This window comes from Scardinius erythrophthalmus, assembly GCF_964197995.2.
Source record: "Scardinius erythrophthalmus genome assembly, chromosome: 12".
In the NCBI taxonomy this organism is placed as follows: domain Eukaryota; kingdom Metazoa; phylum Chordata; class Actinopteri; order Cypriniformes; family Leuciscidae; genus Scardinius; species Scardinius erythrophthalmus.
In genome coordinates this window covers 3,126,343-3,144,733 of record NC_138232.1, presented here as the reverse complement: position 1 = coordinate 3,144,733, position 18,391 = coordinate 3,126,343, and the positions used below count along the sequence as shown (strand labels likewise).

General features: G+C 34.2%; 1 protein-coding gene across 3 annotated transcripts in view; it reads right to left on the bottom strand.

The window, feature by feature from the left end:
* Positions 1-1,871: 1,871 nt before the first annotated feature.
* eya2 (EYA transcriptional coactivator and phosphatase 2) overlaps positions 1,872-18,391 on the bottom strand; it is a 45,767-nt gene continuing 29,247 nt past the window's right edge. For all 3 annotated transcript variants that reach the window (XM_081380492.1, XM_081380490.1, XM_081380491.1), the window contains exons 9-16: positions 18,227-18,310; positions 15,113-15,202; positions 11,316-11,374; positions 9,776-9,936; positions 8,453-8,567; positions 4,097-4,218; positions 3,926-4,026; positions 1,872-2,752 (exon numbers count right to left, since the gene is read on the bottom strand). In XM_081380492.1, coding sequence (XP_081236618.1) covers positions 2,672-2,752; positions 3,926-4,026; positions 4,097-4,218; positions 8,453-8,567; positions 9,776-9,936; positions 11,316-11,374; positions 15,113-15,202; positions 18,227-18,310 — 813 coding nt within the window. In that variant the 3' untranslated portion in view covers positions 1,872-2,671. The remainder of the gene's footprint in view (positions 2,753-3,925; positions 4,027-4,096; positions 4,219-8,452; positions 8,568-9,775; positions 9,937-11,315; positions 11,375-15,112; positions 15,203-18,226; positions 18,311-18,391) is intronic.

The window sequence follows — 18,391 nt, the reverse complement described above, 5'->3', positions numbered from 1 at the left end:
ATAATTTATATTATATATAAATATTTTATATATAAATAACACATTTTCTTAAATATATATATGCATGTGTGTGTATTTATATATAGAAAATAATTATACTCCGTACACAGACATAAATTATGTAAACACAAACTTTTATTTTGGATGCGATTAATCGCGATTAATCGTTTGACAGCCCTAATAAATACATATGTGCTTTTAAATTTAATTGTAATATAAATGTTAAAATTTGTTCTCAAAAGACTTTTCAGGCAATTTTAACAGAAAAAATTAGATTAATCTTTGTTTGTTATTTTAACGAGGTGGAGAGACCTTTGCAAATGTAAATAATCAAATGTTCAAAGTTAATATTGATTTTAGCAAACACGTGTAAGTGGTGTAAATTCATTGCCAGATTGATCTAACTGTGATCTCTGAAGTTCATGATCTAAACCCTGACATTCACATTTGTTTATTATAATGAAAGCGATGCCAAAACAAATAAACAAACAAACAGTGTATTTAAATCACCATTTAATGTTTTTTTTTTTTTTTGACATGTCTTTGATTGAGAAAAGGATGAAGTCTCTCTTTCATCTCGTCTTCATCAGATGTTTTTGTTTTGACTTTCAGGTTTGTTTTATGCGATTTTTATTCTCCAGAGCGAGACGTTACTCAAGCCAGATATTACACAGCACATTACGGGATTGAATCATGATAGGATGATTGTGACGGGCCAGAACAGAATAACCTCTCCGCTACACCTTCATCTAGAAAAACAAACTTGTGTGTCATTGACATTTGCTCTCAGATCAAACCCACTCAAGGGCACAACAGGGTTGTAGCTTTAATCAAACGGCCCCTGAGCTCTGGAGAGACTCATCCAAACATTCCTTTACGAGCATTATGATCTGTCAACAGAACCTGATCAAATAAGTGTTGAATACACAACCACTCTGATCTAGGGCAGATTGGATTCAGTTTGTCTCTTTACGTGTTGTAATGTTGCATAGACTCAAGGTGCAAAGTTGCAATGACAACAACATGTGCAGACTGTTGGTGAAAGTGTCAAGGGCCATGAAAAAAAGGTTCTTGTACAAATAAACTAGATGTAAAATGTGTTATTTTAGAGAAGTTAATTGAGGTAGGGTTCCAGCAGAGGGCAGCAAAGCTTGTAATGTTGCAGTTCATTGACACTCCTGTCCTGATCCTTCAGTTATCAGACCATATGAGTGTATCTGACAGTGACCGATAATACAGGTGTATTATGCAAATAATTATATATATATATAAATGTGTGTGTATATGTGTGTTTATATATATTTATAAGCTTAAAATACACACACACACACACACACACACACACACACACACACACACACACACACATATATATACACATACTTTTGAACAGTAGCATATATATATATATATACTACTCATACTAGTGTATATATATATACAGTATAACTAGTGTGTATATACCGTTCAAAATGTTTAAATTGGTAAGATTTTTAAAAGAAGTCTTTTCTGCTCATCAAGGCTGCTTCTATTTGATCCAAAATACAGCAAACACAGTAATATTGTGAAATATTTTTACAATTTAAAATAACTGTTTTCTGTGTGAATTTATTGTAAAGTGTAATTTATTCCTGTGATCAAAGCTGAATTTTCAGCATCGTTACTCCAGTCTTCAGTGTCACATGATCCTTCAGAAATCATTCTAATATGATGATTTGATGCTCAAGAAATATTTCTGATTAATATCAATGTTGACAACAGTTATGTATGAGTGTGTGTGTATAAATTAATAATAATAAGAAATGTTTCTTGAGCAGCAAATCAGCATATTAAAATGATGTCCTTAAAAAATTAAGTAACAATTTTCCAGACAAGGCAAAAGCAGCTTTAAAAAGGAGACTTAAGAATGAATTAATTTACCTTTATTCTATTATAATAAGCCCAGAAATAATCAACAATAAAACCTTATATACAAATCATAGCAAACAGGTGTTGTGAAGAGCACATGCAGGTCAGAGGATCAGCGGCACATACAGTCATATATCAACGTCAGCGAAGTACAAGAAACATGAAACAAATATACATCCAGTAACAAACCACTTGATGTTCCACAGACACAGGAAGAAAAGAAGACAGAAACTGAAATTCATAAGTTAATAATGTCATTTCTTTTAGTACCAGTTTAGCATTATACCGTGCTACAATATTTTCGCTGATTTGATGATTAGTTCACTTTTAAATCGCTTCAGAGGTTTTTCAATTCAAATAAGTGGATATGAAGTACTTGAGTTCAGTCATATAAAAAAGTGAGGGTTAGTTTTTCTGCAATTTTAGTACAATAGCATGTTTCTTAAATTTGCTTAATTCTGCATACTGCAGAACTAGTATGAGTGGTATGATGATAATGTTATTCCGAACACAGACATAAATCTTTATAAATGGGGCTTGGTTTTCAGTGCAGTGCTGTTGTTAAGAAAAGGAAAGTGAATGAAAGAACTGAGCCTCTCGGGTGGAGAGCAAGAAAGAGACAAAAGTGTTTTTCTTGGATTGATTTGAAGCAAATTTTTCCAGTAAGATTGCTGCTCCCTGCTGATTGGTCCTGCAGTTCTTGTCTGGGTCATGTGACTCCTGTGGACGCACATGTGTGAGGCTGAGGAGCAGATGCTGTCCTCTAGAGGTAATCCAGCTCAAGTGCATGACTCAACGCCTCCAGGTCCGCCCGGCACGTCACTCGCCAGAACGGCATGTTCTTCTGCAGGACAACACAGAGGTTCAAATTCATTTTAATTCATTCATTTAATATATATATATATATATATATATATATATATATATATATATATATATATATATATATGGTGAAATACCAATTACTTTATTTTAAAACATATAATGGTAGTTGAAATATTTGTCAGAAATATCTTATTTTGTGATATTATTAGATATATTGGACCTTATTTATTACATTTATTTTAAATGTTTTTTGTTGAGTATCATATTTAATGCATCAGGCTCATATGTGACCCTGGACCACAAAACCAGTCACAAAGGTACATTTTTGGACATTGAGATATTGAGACATTGAGTATACATCATCTGTAAGCTGAATAAATAAGCTTTCCATTGACGTATGGTTTGTTAGGATAGGGCAATGTTCAAAATCTTGAGTGAAAATATATGTTTTTTATATATTTATGGTAGGAAATGTACAAAATATCTTCATGGAACATGATCGTTACTTAATATCCTAATGATTTTCGGCATAAAAGTAAAATCGATCATTTTGACCCATACAATGTATTGTTGGCTATTGCCACAAATATATAAATATGTGACTGGTTTTGTGATCCAGGGTCACATATAGTGAAAATATGGAGCTCAAACTCGAGGTCCAAACTGAGCAAAACCATGCAATTTGGTGCATGGTTTATAAGACCAAAAAGTATGGAATTCTGATGCTTGTAATGAAAATCAGTGAGATCATTATTACACTATAACAAACTACTTACGTACATAACATGATATAAATATCAGTCATCACTCTATATCTGCCAATAATATGCCTTAGTAAGATGACATTTAAATGCTTAGTTTCATGATCAAAGCTCTGTAGTTTTGAAAACATAATGATGATTGAGAGATGAACAAATAAACCTTCCTCAAAAGCCTGATGATCATATTTGATACATTTGTTTTTTTCTAAAAAATTATGTATAAAAAATAATCAAGTAAACCAAAGTTGCTTCAGTCCAGTAAGTGTTCATCTTGAAATATTACTAACAATATGAAAGTTATTCTTATGTTCACTTTGTAAAAATCAGTAAAGATTTCACCACATGAACCAGGAACTGAATTACACTAAAAGGCCTTTTACTAGAACCATAATAAAAATAATTGCATGAAAAACAGCATAATTCCTTCATACCTTCTTGGCGACCGTCTCCTCCTCGACACCGTCTCCTACGACCACGTACACGGCTCGCCGGCCGAACCTCTGAGTCACGCGCTCGAAGCAGCTTTCTTTACCTGGAAAAGGCGCAAAACGTCAACAATTCTGTTCCTGGATCAGGAAAGCTGTGTGAAAGAGGCAGCGTACCTGTTTTGGTGGCGCTGTAGATGTTCTCGATGGGGAACGCTCCTCCCAGGCCGTAGAGAAGCACTTTAGACAGAGCTGGAATCAGCTGTGTGGTGGTGACCATCACGTTCACACAGTTTGGTCTGAGAAAGGAAACGGATGTTTGAAAAATGAGTCTTGAGGTCCTTGCACACTGAATCCGAAATTTTCCCATGCGTTTTTTCGTATCCGTCATTCTGTGGCTCTAAATTGTCAAAACGCCATTCAAATGCTTGTTACGGACGCAGAAAATGCAGAAAATCGAACCCGATCCAAATATTTTTTTACGGACGAAAGTTTCGGAGGCAGTGTGCAAGTGTGATTGACATAACGTGAGGTCATATTTATTTTTTAACGTGAGAAAATTTCGGACTCAATGTGCAAGGGTCTTTAGGGTGTATTCACACCTGTCTAGTTTGGTCCTGATTTTCGGACTTTTCAGTTTGATCCGAATCAAAATAAACGGTGTGAAATCTCGGACCAAACAGACAAAATTTGGCCAGACGAAAAGAGGTAGTCTCGCTTTGGATCAAACTGAACAAGGGTTTGGTTCGTTTCTAGTGTGACTGCTTGCTTGCTCTTCTCCTCCTTTCCTGCCGGCGACGGTAAAATGTTTGCACAATGAGGACGTTCATTTGGCGAATTTGAACCACAGTAGCCTCGAGTATAGTCGGTGCTGCAGGGAGTAATGCCGTAATAATAACAGTATAGTGGGAATGATATGCGTCTGTTCATTTATTCTTGTCAAAGTTACCCGGCGCATTGACAACATGTCTGTTTACAAACCAATCAATGTCAAGATGCAGCCCACATAGATGATGACGACAGGACACAACTACGTCATGTAAAGTGCTTTAGTGCGCTCGCATAATTGCAATGTGAAACCAAACCAAAACTAACCGAATGTATAAAATGGATCAAAACATGATCTATGGATCGGACCTTGGTGCGGACTCTCAGGTGTGAAAACGCCGGCTGTATTCACACTTGTCTTGTTTGGTTCGATTGTATCGAACTCAAGTTCGTTTTTCCCCTTGGTGCGGATCTTTTGGGCAGGTGTGAATACAGCGATCGCACTCGGGTGCGGACCGAACAACCGTACCGAGACCCAGATGAACGTGTGCTCTCGGTCCGGATCCAATTCCTGTCCAATGAATGGATGACTTAGCACACGTGTGGTTTTGTTTACAAATTTTGGTTCACTTGCAAAAAGGGCAGTGTGAAAGCGAACCGCACCAAACTAAAAAAATCTACATTGCATTGTCCCGACTTTAGCAAAGTGAACTAGCGGACTTTCCTGGTGTGAATACACCCTTAAAGGAGCACTGGTGCAAACACAAATCAAAACGTTGATCTGGAATTCTACAAAAGGAGAAGTTTAGCAGAATTTCACAGTAAAAATATATAAATTTAGAGCTTCGATGAAGGGGAAGATTGCTAGGGATGCGTCCGAAGCTTAAATCCGAATTCGGACAGGCACGGAAAATGAATGACGCGTTCTACGGAGCCCCTGAGGGACATGGTTAGGGCTGTGGTATTTGGTTACATTACAATACATCAGATTTCACGTATCACGTGACGAGAGTAAAGCTTGGTTTATACTCCCCGCGTCCCCACAAAAATGAATGCGGTGTGTATGTATGGCAATTTTTTGTAACTTTGCGCACGGCTCCACTTCCAAAGATGCTCGACTTTGAGGCGATTCTGGCCGAGCAGGTCCGTCTGTATCAGCATCTCACATGCACACTGTTGGTGCTTGTCTAAATTAATTCATTACATTTACAAAATGAGCCTACACTAGCAGAAAATAAAGGTCCATGTTTAATAAACATTTTCATGAAATTGAATAAAAAACGTTTAATTAAATTAGTAAATTGTTGTCTAATTAGGTTTTATACTCATGTTCTCATTTCTATATATATTGTTCTGATGCCACAAGTAATAATCTCAAGGTTTACTGTTTATCACGACGGTTTGGTGAAGTCAAGTGTAATAAAAACAAACAGTGGCTGCATCCGAAATCACAAACTTCCATTCTATATAATAGGCTAAAAACTATGGAAGCTTGTTTCCGCCACTGAATAAAACATTTTAAAAGATAATTGCGACTTTTTATCTCACAATTGCGAGTTTACATCTCGCAATTCTGACTTTATTTCTCAGAATTGCGAGATATAAAGTCAGAATTGCGTGTTTTAAAGTCGCAATTGCGTGTTATAAAGTCAGAATTCTGAGATATAAAGTCAGAATTGCGTGTTATAAAGTCAGAATTCTGACTTTTTTTCTCGCAATTGCGACTTTATATCACGCAATTCTGACTTTATATCTCAGCATTCTGACTTTATATCTCAGCATTCTGACTTTATATCTCAGAATTCTGACTTTATATCACGCAATTGGGAGATATAAAGTCAGAATTGCATGATATAAAGTCGCAATTGCGTGTTATAAAGTCAGAATTCTGAGATATAAAGTCAGAATTGCGTGTTATAAAGTCAGAATTCTGACTTTTTTTCTCGCAATTGCGACTTCATATCACGCAATTCTGACTTTATATCTCAGAATTCTGACTTTATATCTCAGAATTCTGACTTTATATCACGCAATTGGGAGATATAAAGTCAGAATTGCATGATATAAAGTCGCAATTGCGTGTTATAAAGTCAGAATTGCAAGATATAAACTCGCAATTATGTGTTATAAAGTCAGAATTGCGTGATATAAAGTCAGAATTCTGAGATATAAAGTCAGAATTGCGTGATATAAAGTCGCAATTGCGAGAAAAAAAGTCAGAATTCTGACTTTATAAGACGCAATTGCGACTTTATATCTCGCAATTCTGACTTTATATCTCAGAATTCTGACTTTATATCACGCAATTCTGACTTTATATCTCAGAATTCTGACTTTATTTCACGCAATTCTGACTTTATATCTCGCAATTCTGAGAAATAAAGTCAGAATTGCGAGATGTAAACTCGCAATTGTGAGATAAAAAGTCGCAATTATCTTTTATTTTTTTTTATTTTGTGGCGGAAACAAGCTTCCATAAAAAACAGCAAGTCACAAAAGTAATATGTCTGAATTCACAGTACTCATAAAAGGAAAGAAAAAAGTACCCGGATGACCTACTAGTTCTGGTGAGATTGTGAGGTGTACATATGATGGACACTTTACTATCCCATGAGGCCACAGGAGAGGACTTGTATTGTGAGATGGCAGTAAAGCGACACAACTGATGCTGGAAGGTCACATGATAACGACAGCATGTAGTACGTCTAGATTACACTCTTACTATATAGAACATACTTTTTAGTGGTCGTGAAGTAATTACTTATTCAAAATAAGTACTTGCTCAAGAGAGTAAGCGTTTTCGGACGCAGCCACTGTCACGAGTGTTGTTTGGTTGGTAGTTTGGGGAGGACAGCACAGTAAAGCGGAGGCTTGGTGAAAGTATAGTCAAGGCTTAAGAGAGATGACTGACAGGACGATGGCGGGGGATTTGGTGAGCAACAGATCCTGAGCGACATTGACAAATGTCTTATCTTGTAAAGTGTGGTCAGAACCGCCGATCCCTAAACACAGATTACTTGTGATCGCGAATTTAAAACTGAAAGTAAAAAGTGAGAATGCATTCGAAAACAATTTCAATACCCCGCATATTGATAGAGGCTCCCTGATGCTTACATAAAATGATAATAATATCAGTCGTCACTCTATATATGCCAATAATATGTCTTAGTAATTGATATTTAACTGCTTAGTTTTATGATCAAAGCTCTATATTTTAAAACGTATAATGCAATGCACAATGATGATTGAGAGATGAACAATAAAACTTCCTCAGAAGCCTGATGATTATTTTTGATACTCACATTTGTTTTTTCAAAAAAAAAACGATGTATGGATAATCAAGCTGAACCGAATATAATTACCCAACTATATAAGTGCGAGAGAATGCAAAAGCATTGAAATATATTTTTTTGTCTTTCTTCCATCATCATAGAATGGCTTCGAGCACATCCCTAATATCGACTACTTTTATGATGATTTTTGTTTCTTTTTTGAAGCTTGACAGGTTGTGGTCACTACATTGTATGAAGGAAAGCTTAACCTTTCTTCCAAATTGAGTCAAGGTGCTACGCTTGCCAAGCCTGTTATGTTTGAGTGACACAAAACTGCTGTAAGTTGCTGTAAAATAAGTCTATTGTTTAAAGAATATTCCATATCCAGTATCAGTGGAATGCTGTGAAAAACAGTTCTCTTAGACTCTACGGCACGCACATGTCGTGTTTATTTCACCCGGATTATTCCTTTCTCAAACTGCCGTGTTTATACCTGGAGTTGATGAGAGCGAGGGCCTTCAGTGCCTGAGTCAGCCACAGATCCGTCAAAACCTCCATCTCCCGCCTCAGCTGAAGCCACTCTTCCCGCTTCGGACTGCCCAGCAAACCTAACATTTACAAAAGCAATTCAAGATCCAACGGAACATCAAACAGAACTTAAAAATAAATTGAATTGTGTAAGCCTCATCAAGTCCTCATCAAGTCTGATTTTATGCTCGAAAAGTCGAGCATAAAATCAGTGTATATAAAACAACAACACAATAATATGAGGAAAAACACCAATGTACTGTACAATAAATCATGTACAATAAAACTACAGGCACTTTTATGTTCTGGGGTTGACTGATTGATTGATTTTTTATTAACATGAGAAATTTCATACATTTTTCTTTTTGTTATATGAGGGTCACATTAAAAGTGCATTGAAAACTTTTTTACCATGCTTTCATCAATAATTTTTTCGTTATTTCAAAGAACTGAAAACCATAATAAAAATAATATTTTTTTAATTTTTACCTTAATAATAAACCATTTGAATATTCATGTTTAAATTAATTAATATTGAACTAAATATTAAACATATTAAATATATATATATATATATATATATATATATATATATATATATATATATTATATACATATTTTAATTAAATAATAAAAAAAATATATGTAATATGTTTAATATTTAGTTAATATATTAATACATATATATATATATTTTTTTTTTTTTTTTTTTCTTTTTTATTATATTAAATAAGCATATTTAAAACTAAATATATTAATAATTCTGTTCTCATTAAGAATAAAAGGCTATTGAACTATATTAAATTAAGAATAAAAGGCTATTGAACTATATATATATATATTTTTTTTTAATTATATTAAATAAGCTTATTTAAAACTAAATATATTAATAATTTTGTTCTCATTAAGAATAAAAGGCTATTGAACTATATTGATTTCTGCAAGAATTATTAACAATAATATTGTTATTATTTCTTGATATTATTAATGCTGTCAATATCATAATAAAATTAATAGTATAAATTATTATTGTTACTACTGCTACTTGTACTATTTTTTATTCTAATTTTCCACCTAGTAATAGTCTTTAGCCTGACTGTCCAATGTTTGCAGTTGATGCATTATTATAGACACCAGCTGACGTGCGTTTCCAGGTGTTTGTCCTACTTCAGCTATTTTACAACGGCTTCCAACGTGTTTCAACCAATCAGGTTTCAGAAGAGGAAGTATCTGTTTTAGAATAGACATTTCAGGCCCTGATTACCCTCGTAGTCCGAGCTGTTCTCACCTCCTACATTGTTCTTGTATGTGTTGTAGATCTCTTTGACCCGCCGGTAGCGGAAGGCGAGCTTCCTCATCCAGTCGACCCCGCCGTGAACACCTGAGCCCAAGCAGAGCGTGCCTCCACCTGCGGGACTCTGGAAACCGTCTGTGCCGAAGTTATACGTGCTGCAAGTCCAGACACACACACGCTCAGCTTACATCCGCTATACACACACCAAAACAATATGATATCTCCTAACATGCTCCTAAAAGTGAGATTAATATCCATCGTAAATTGTCTGGAACCAGGGTGAGGGTCTGCCTCCAAACTGGGATTAGAGACTATAATGTTTTATAACCAGGACGTCAGCACAGCATTATGAGAATTCTGTCATTATTTACTCACTTCATGTCATTTCACAAAAGGAAATGAAAAAAATATTCCTGATGCTTTTTCATATAGCATAATTTCTTAGTAAATAAATAAAAAATGCATTGGAAAAAAACAGTAAATTGAATATTTAGGGATTAGGGATGGGATATTTTGAGTTACAATCAATAAAAGATTTTTTTTTTTTTTTTATAAAACATGTTCACTAAATCATATAGACTGCTTTTATAATATTTTTGGGGGAGTGTTTTTGTACTTTTGCAGCTTTTTGAAAAAAATATTCCTGCTGCTTTTTCATATTATATCAGTTCACAGTACATAAATAAATAGATAAAAAAAAATCAGTAAATTGAAATACGATATTTTGAGTAAAAGATTATAAAATTATTACAAGATTATATACAAGATTATGAAATAAAATAAAATAAAATAAAAGATGTTTACTAAATCATATAGACTGCTTTTATTGTACTTTTTGTATTTTTTGTACTTTTTTGAGTATTTTTGTACTTTATTTTAATTTTTTTTTAATATTCCTGCTGCTTTTTCATATTATATCAGTTCACAGTACATAAATAAATAGATTAAAAAAAAAATCAGTAAATTGAAATACGATATTTTGAGTAAAAATCTATACAAGATTATAAAATAAACTAAAATGTATTTTTGTACTTTATATGATTTTTTTTTATATTCCTGCTGCTTTTTCATATAGCATCAGTGCATAATATATTAAAAAAGAAAAATATTAGATATTTTCAGTAATAATCACAAAAAAAAAATTTAGACTGCTTTTATTGAACTTTTTGGAGTGTTTTTGTACTTTTGGAGCTTTATGGAACATAGCAACAGTTCATAGTAAATAAATTATTAGACTGAAAAAAAAAATAGTTTTGGACAAGAGACATTTATTTCTGTAAATAATGACAGAAATTTCATTTTCTAGAGGACTGTGCTTTAATAATTCTGTGGACATGCTGTTAAACGTGTGATTAATGTCCATCATAAAGAGTCTGGAAGCAGAAATTGAGAAACCATGATAAAAACCAACAGCCTTTAATACTCAACATGTCAGCAGCATGCATTATGTGAAGAAAAGGATCCCTTTATGGCACATAATAAGGATTTTATTAGAAATGCTCACTTGGCTAGATGTAGGAAAGTCATACTCTACCTCAAGTCCTGCCCATTGTCATCCGAGGCCACATCATCGATGTGAACTTGGTCACATTCCTGGGAAATGAAGGGAAAGCAGATATGCATGAGGTGTATATGTTTCAGTGGAGTGATGTACTGTGTACAGACAGGTTCACCCGCCGCCGAGCCTCGGGGAACGACGCTGAGCGAGACTGAAATATTAAAAAAGGCGAACAACAGAAAAGCAGGAACAGGCCACTGCCATCCAGGCGCCTTTACCACCGGAGGGTAAAATATCAGAAAGATGGCAGACAGAACCTCGCCAGCTAAACCTGATATCGTACGTTCACTAACGCTGCGCATTAGCCGTCGTCTTGGCCGAGTTCACGCGGACGACTGCCAGTATACACGAATTACGCTGGTCGATGCATGAGATGAACATCTGCCCTTTACTTGAGATCATTAGTGTGCTTCTCCGTGTTGATTTAGCGATACATAACACGTGTAAATTTGATAAAGATTTGGATTCGCTTAGTCTTACAAACTGAATTACGCTAATCAATGCAAAACAATTACTAAGCCTTTAGCACTGCTCTCCTATTGTTTTTCATATTTTCACAGATATGCCTCATGTTTAATATCATAATGCGGACCTCCCACTGACTTCAGCTTTTCTTAAATTAATAATTATAACTAGATTTTGTTCACTTTAAGCACATCTACTACATTTTGTTGTAAATATAAGACAAATGATACTTATTTGATTGTTTTTAGTCAATTGTTACTTGGTTGTTCGGGTGGATTCCTTCTTCTTCGACGTTCTTCTATTTTATTATTTATGGTCATGCGTGAAATTTGTTTTCCAACCACCTCTCTCTGATATTAATCACCCATCCTAAATATTTAGCTTTTCACCATTGAACTATTCTGCTTCCTTACCAGACATTAATTTGATTCTTGTGATTAATTAAAGCTTTAAATGAGCAAGTTAGGCCATCAATCCCGCCTGTGTTTCTAAGCGCTGCAGTTGTTTTGCCCGCGGCATCTCTCTGTTCCCCAGCTGACAAACAGATTTGAATGCCGAAAGATTCCTTGGACTATTTGAGGGCGAGTCCAGGGAAAACAGAAGAAGAGGGAAGGGGCTGTGATTAAAACCTGTGCCCTCCACCCCTGAGCTGTTGTTCCTTCCCGGGACAAATCTTCTTTTCAGTGTTGGCCACACACCCCTACTTAAACACTCAAATGTTGTCATTTTTTTACACCGCCTCCTCGAAAGCTTTGAAAGAATCTAATCCCTCCTTTCTTCATGCAGAGGGCAAACTGAGGTCTTTCTCTCACACTGACTCTGCATTTACTGTCAGGACTGTTGAACAAACTCTTTAATGTCCTAAATTAACTTTTTTTGTGTGTGTGTGAAAGTTTACCAGTCATAAATAATTCTTACCCCCCATGAATCTGTATTTTGCATCATAAACACTAGCACTAAAAGTTTGGGGTCAGTAAGATTTTCTTTTCTTTTTTTTAAAAAGAAATTATTACTTTTATTCAGCAACTGATGTTTATAATGTTACAAAAGATTTGATTTCACATAAATGCTGTTCTTTCGAACTTTCTAACTGAAATATATCTCGGTTTCCACAAAAATATTGTAAAAAGTATTTCAACATTGATAATAATCAGAAATATTTCTTGAGCATCAAATCATCATATCTATCTATCTATCTATCTGTCTATCTGTCTATCTATCTATCTATCTATCTGTCTATCTGTCTATCTATCTATCTATCTATCTATCTATCTATCTATCTATCTATCTATCTATCTATCTATCTATCTATCTATCTATCTGTCTGTCTGTCTGTCTGTCTGTCTATCTATCTATCTATCTATCTATCTATCTATCTATTTATCTATCTATCTATCTATCTATCTATCTATCTATCTATCTATCTATCTATCTATCTATCTATCTATCTATCTATCTATCTATCTATCTATCTATCTGTCTATCTATCCATCTGTCTATCTATCTATCTGTCTGTCTATCTATCTATCTATCTATCTATCTATCTATCTATCTATCTATCTATCTATCTATCTATCTATCTATCTATCTATCTATCTATCTATCTATCTATCTATCTATCTATCTATCTATCTATCTATCTATCTATCTATCTATCCATCTGTCTATCTATCTATCCATCTGTCTATCTATCTATCCGTCTGTCTATCTGTCTGTCTGTCTATCTATCTATCTATCTATCTATCTATCTATCTATCTATCTATCTATCTATCTATCTATCTATCTATCTATCTATCTATCTATCTATCTATCTATCTATCTATCTATCTTCATTTAAAATCTAAAAATTGTCTTTGCATATGTGACCCTGGACCACAAAACCAGTCTTATGGGTAATTTTTTTTTAAATTGAGATTTATACATTATCTGAAAGATGAATATATAATCTTTCCATTGATGTATGGTTTGTTAGGATAGGACAATATTTGGCCGAGATACAACTATTTGAAAATCTGGAATCTGAGGGTACAGAAAAATCGCCTTTAAATTTGTTCATTTCTATTGGCGATTGTGCTGCATCCATTCACAAAAATAAATGTTTTCTATATTTACGGTAGGAAATTTACAAAATATCTTCATGGAACATGATCTTTACTTAATATCCTAATGATTTTTGGCATAAAAGAAAAATCTATAATTTTGACCCATACAATGTATTGTTGGCTATTGCCACAGATATACCCGTGCGACATGTGACTGGTTTTGTGATCCAGGGTCACATATTTGAGGCAAACAGAGCAGTTTGTTTTTGCAGTTGTCAAAAAAAAAAAAAATTGTTCCTCAAATGTTTGTCTGGTGGCTTAATGTGAGGCATATTCCAAGTATGTCACCACATGAAAAAAAAGAAGAAATGTTGTAAAATGTGTACAGATGAGCAGAGAGTACTGCAGTCTTATTGCCAGCTGAAAGCAGCATCTAATTAGCAAAAATATTTAACAAATGAAGACATGGGGGGGGGGGGGGAGGAATATGAAGAGCTTTGTGAATGACAGTCACGGATCCAGGATTTTTTTAAAGCAGGGGCCACCGTTTACAGAGAGGGACCAAGTTTAACTTTCAAGTCATGCGCAATTCTTAAATTAATGAGTTTTGCATACATTTGATCTCTATCCTTTACTGCTGGCTCCAGCACTTTACTCATTAACTGTTCTTTAAAGTCCTGAGTTCAAGCACTTTCTGGATACAGAGTTTCTTTGAAGCATTTTCTACAATAACAGCTTAAATATTTCCATATTTTATTTTTTCTTCATTAAGAGTAACGCACAAACGTATCCCCCTGTTTTGGAGATAAACCGCACACTCTTGTTTTAGCAGAGCTTTGTCAAGTAGGATCAACTGTGTTAGTTAAAGAGCGCAAACTTTATCATTCGACTGAACATCTTGCGCCATCCATGCAATAAACACACATCTTTAAATGAGTGGTGTTTGCGTGGGGTGAATTGACGTAGATCAGCGATGATTGACAGGGCAGGGGCCAATCAGATTTCAGCTGTTCTTACAGGTGCAGATTCAGACCAATAAGAGAAGTTTATTACATGGCTCTCTGGAATCCTTGGTTCTGATTGGTCAATCACAACATTCTGCTGCAGTTTTTTTTTTTTTTTTAAATGAACCGACCATCAACTTTTGTGCTAGTTTCATGTCTCATACCACTCTGTGCTCTCTTTCTTCTTACATTGTAAAATAATTTGCCAGTATTTTTATAACTGACACATTGGCTTTAACAATCCCAAGTGGTTTCGCTCACCTCCAGGTCGTTGAAAAACAGACGTGAATCGGCCAAGTTGAAGATCATCTCCTCCATCCACAAACCCAGAGAAACAGCCTTGCCGGAGTCCTGGATCAAAACATAAACAAGACGTCAAATTAGTTTTCATACCTGGTTTGAAGTTTGCGCGCGAGTGACAGGTGATGATTATATCATCTCACTCTGAGTAGGAGCGTGCGGTATAACAGGTTTTTTGTCTGACAAGAATGCTGATCACTCGGCGCACTCATTGTGGTTTTAATCAGAAACATGTACAGCTATTTCTCTTTCTCTCTTGTTTTCTCTTCGTTCTGTAGGTGTAGCCACATCCTAACATAAGCGAAGGCATTGTGCGCCACTAGCTAACAGGCGGTGTTTGGCAGTTCATCAAGCTACAGGTGTCAGCCAGAGGTTAGTGTCAGATTAACTGAGAGACTAGGAGGAGCTGTGAGCTTGTCCTGCTTTAATTAAGATAATAACCCATAATCTACCGACATGAATGGACGACTTTATTACAGGAGGTAGTCAAGCGCAGAATAATAGATGTACCACCAATGAACATTTCAGAATGGGTTTTTAGGAAGGACTGTAATAAAGTTACGACATATGGGAAAACAAAAACATACTTTTTTCTGGCCAAGGTGTTGTAACTTTTTGATTCAACAGTCGAAACTTATTGTGAATATATGATTGAAATTCTAATTTTCAAAATGAAATTATTTCAAAATGTACATCAGAGGCAAGCTCATGTATAAATGTACCATCAAAACTAGGTGAAAATACAAAAGAAATGTAATATGTGTGTGTGTGATTTTATCAATAATATAAATTATTATATATGTTACCGGCAAAGTGTGTAATCCGGCATTCTATAGAATGCCTAGGTAATGTATTTTTGCTAAAAACCATCAGGCATTCTATAGAATACCGGGATTTCACACTTTGCCGGTAACATATATATTACATATTATAAAAATCTATCTATCTATCTATCTATCTATCTATCTATCTATCTATCTATCTATCTATCTCTCTATCTCTCTATCTATCTATCTATCTATCTATCTATCTATCTATCTATCTATCTATCTATCTATCTATCTACTTGATAATAATTTAATAATAATATAAATTATTATATATATTATAAAAATTGTTCATTCTTCATTCTTTTTCTGTTTACCTAATATATATATATATATATGAAGAGTTCAGATGCAAAAGCCATCTAAAATTTTCTTCTTGAATGATCATTTTTATCAAGCTTGTATATTTAAGTTCAGTAATTTCACTTAAATAGCAATGAAAATGACCTATTAATTGTCATTTAAGTGAAACTACTGAACTTAAATATACAAGCTTGATAAAAATGATCATTCTAGAAGAAAATTTCAGATGGCACTTAGAGGCTTTTGCATCTGAACTCTTCATATATATATATATATATATATATATATATATATATATATATATTATAAAAGTTATATATAATTTTTTTAATTTATTATTATTATTATTTGGGGGGGGGGGGCATAAATGATTAGGATAATTTGGACTTTTACTTTATGTGCACATTGAGATGTTAAGTTATGTGTGTATACATATTGACCAAAGATAAATGACATGTCGAATGGTAGAGAGACTCCAGTAACCTCTGACGTTCACCTCCGCTTAAAAAAACACATTAGAAGACGGGCGTCTTTCAGCACTCAGAGTGGTTTTGTACTCGGTAGGTCGAGCCTTGCTGTGGGCCAATCACAGCTCAAACAGGCTGTTTACAGTGCTGGGCTTATGGCGTTGACATAAAGTACGAATAAAAAGAAAAGCCAGTTAAATATCATGTTACTTAAAGATGCGAAATCTGAGCCAATGCAATCGCGGCTCTTTGTCAGACGGTAAGCGGCTTTGTCATGACACACATCAAACTTGTTCCTATTTTACTGGATGTTTTCTTTGATTTTTTCTATCTCCAGTGGATTCCTGCTCGAGTAATACGCTATTTTGGAGTCTTTTTCCTGGATCTGAAATTAGACACATTAGTCACGGTAACATTTCTGCAGTCCTCAAAAAGAAACTCCAAAAGAGCTGCGCTCTCGAGACGGCCAGGCGTTTCTCAGAGTCTCTTATGTGTCACGTCAAATCCGCAAGGGATCGTGGGAATTCAAAATAGATTGCGGGCCAAGAAAAAGAAACATGACCATTGTTTCCTCATCAGCTGCCTGGAGATTGCGTGGAAGTTCATGTGGCGTCAATCAAATCAGAGCGGCCAAATAACAAGAGCGCTTGACTGGAGCTTCATTATATCTTTCACTGTTCATTTCGTTCTTCCACGTTTAGTTTCTTACTCTAAAACAGCTGTGGAACCATATTTATTTACTGGGGAAAATAGACTGAATGCTTAAATGCAGTTCTTTTGAACTTTTTACTCAAAGGATACTGTCTTTCTTTACAGTACTTTTGATCAAATAAATGCTTCTTTCTTACCGACCCACAATGCTTAAACAAGATGTGTGTGTGTGTATATAAAGATTGCATTTATTTGACAACATTTTTGTCAAATACATTTTTTTTACCATTTTTTTGAGGAAACAATGGTATATATATATATTTTTTTTTTCTCACAATATATATATATATATTTTTTTTATATATATATACATTTTTATTTTATATATATATATATATATTCAATCATATATTCACTATATATATATATATATATATATATATTGTGAATATAAATTTATTTGACTAAAAAAGTATTTTTTGTCAAATAAATGCAATCTTTATATATAATAAATAAGGATCTAATATATAATCTTTATATATATATATATATATATATATATATATATATATATATATATATATATATATATATATATATATATATTTTTTTTTTTTTTTATCTCGCTCTATTTTATTTGCATTATAAATGCATTATAAATGCAATCTTTATATACACACACATCCATACTTCCTACATACACATACATACATACATGATGGTTGAATTTACAGCCCAAAAAACTCATTAAAACAGAGTATTGTCTTGTGAAGCAGAACTAAAGCGGTGTAAAGTGAAGTGGTGCGAGTGGGGGAACTGGTTTGTACCTTGCCGAAGCGTGTGGAAAATGTCCCTGTGAGGAGCGAGTGGAAAATGATGATGGTCTCATCCAGGTCCCAAATAAACACTCTCTACACACACACACACACACACACACACACAATGAGCATGAGCACAAATATAATCTGCTTACTAGTCAAGAGAAGTATTTA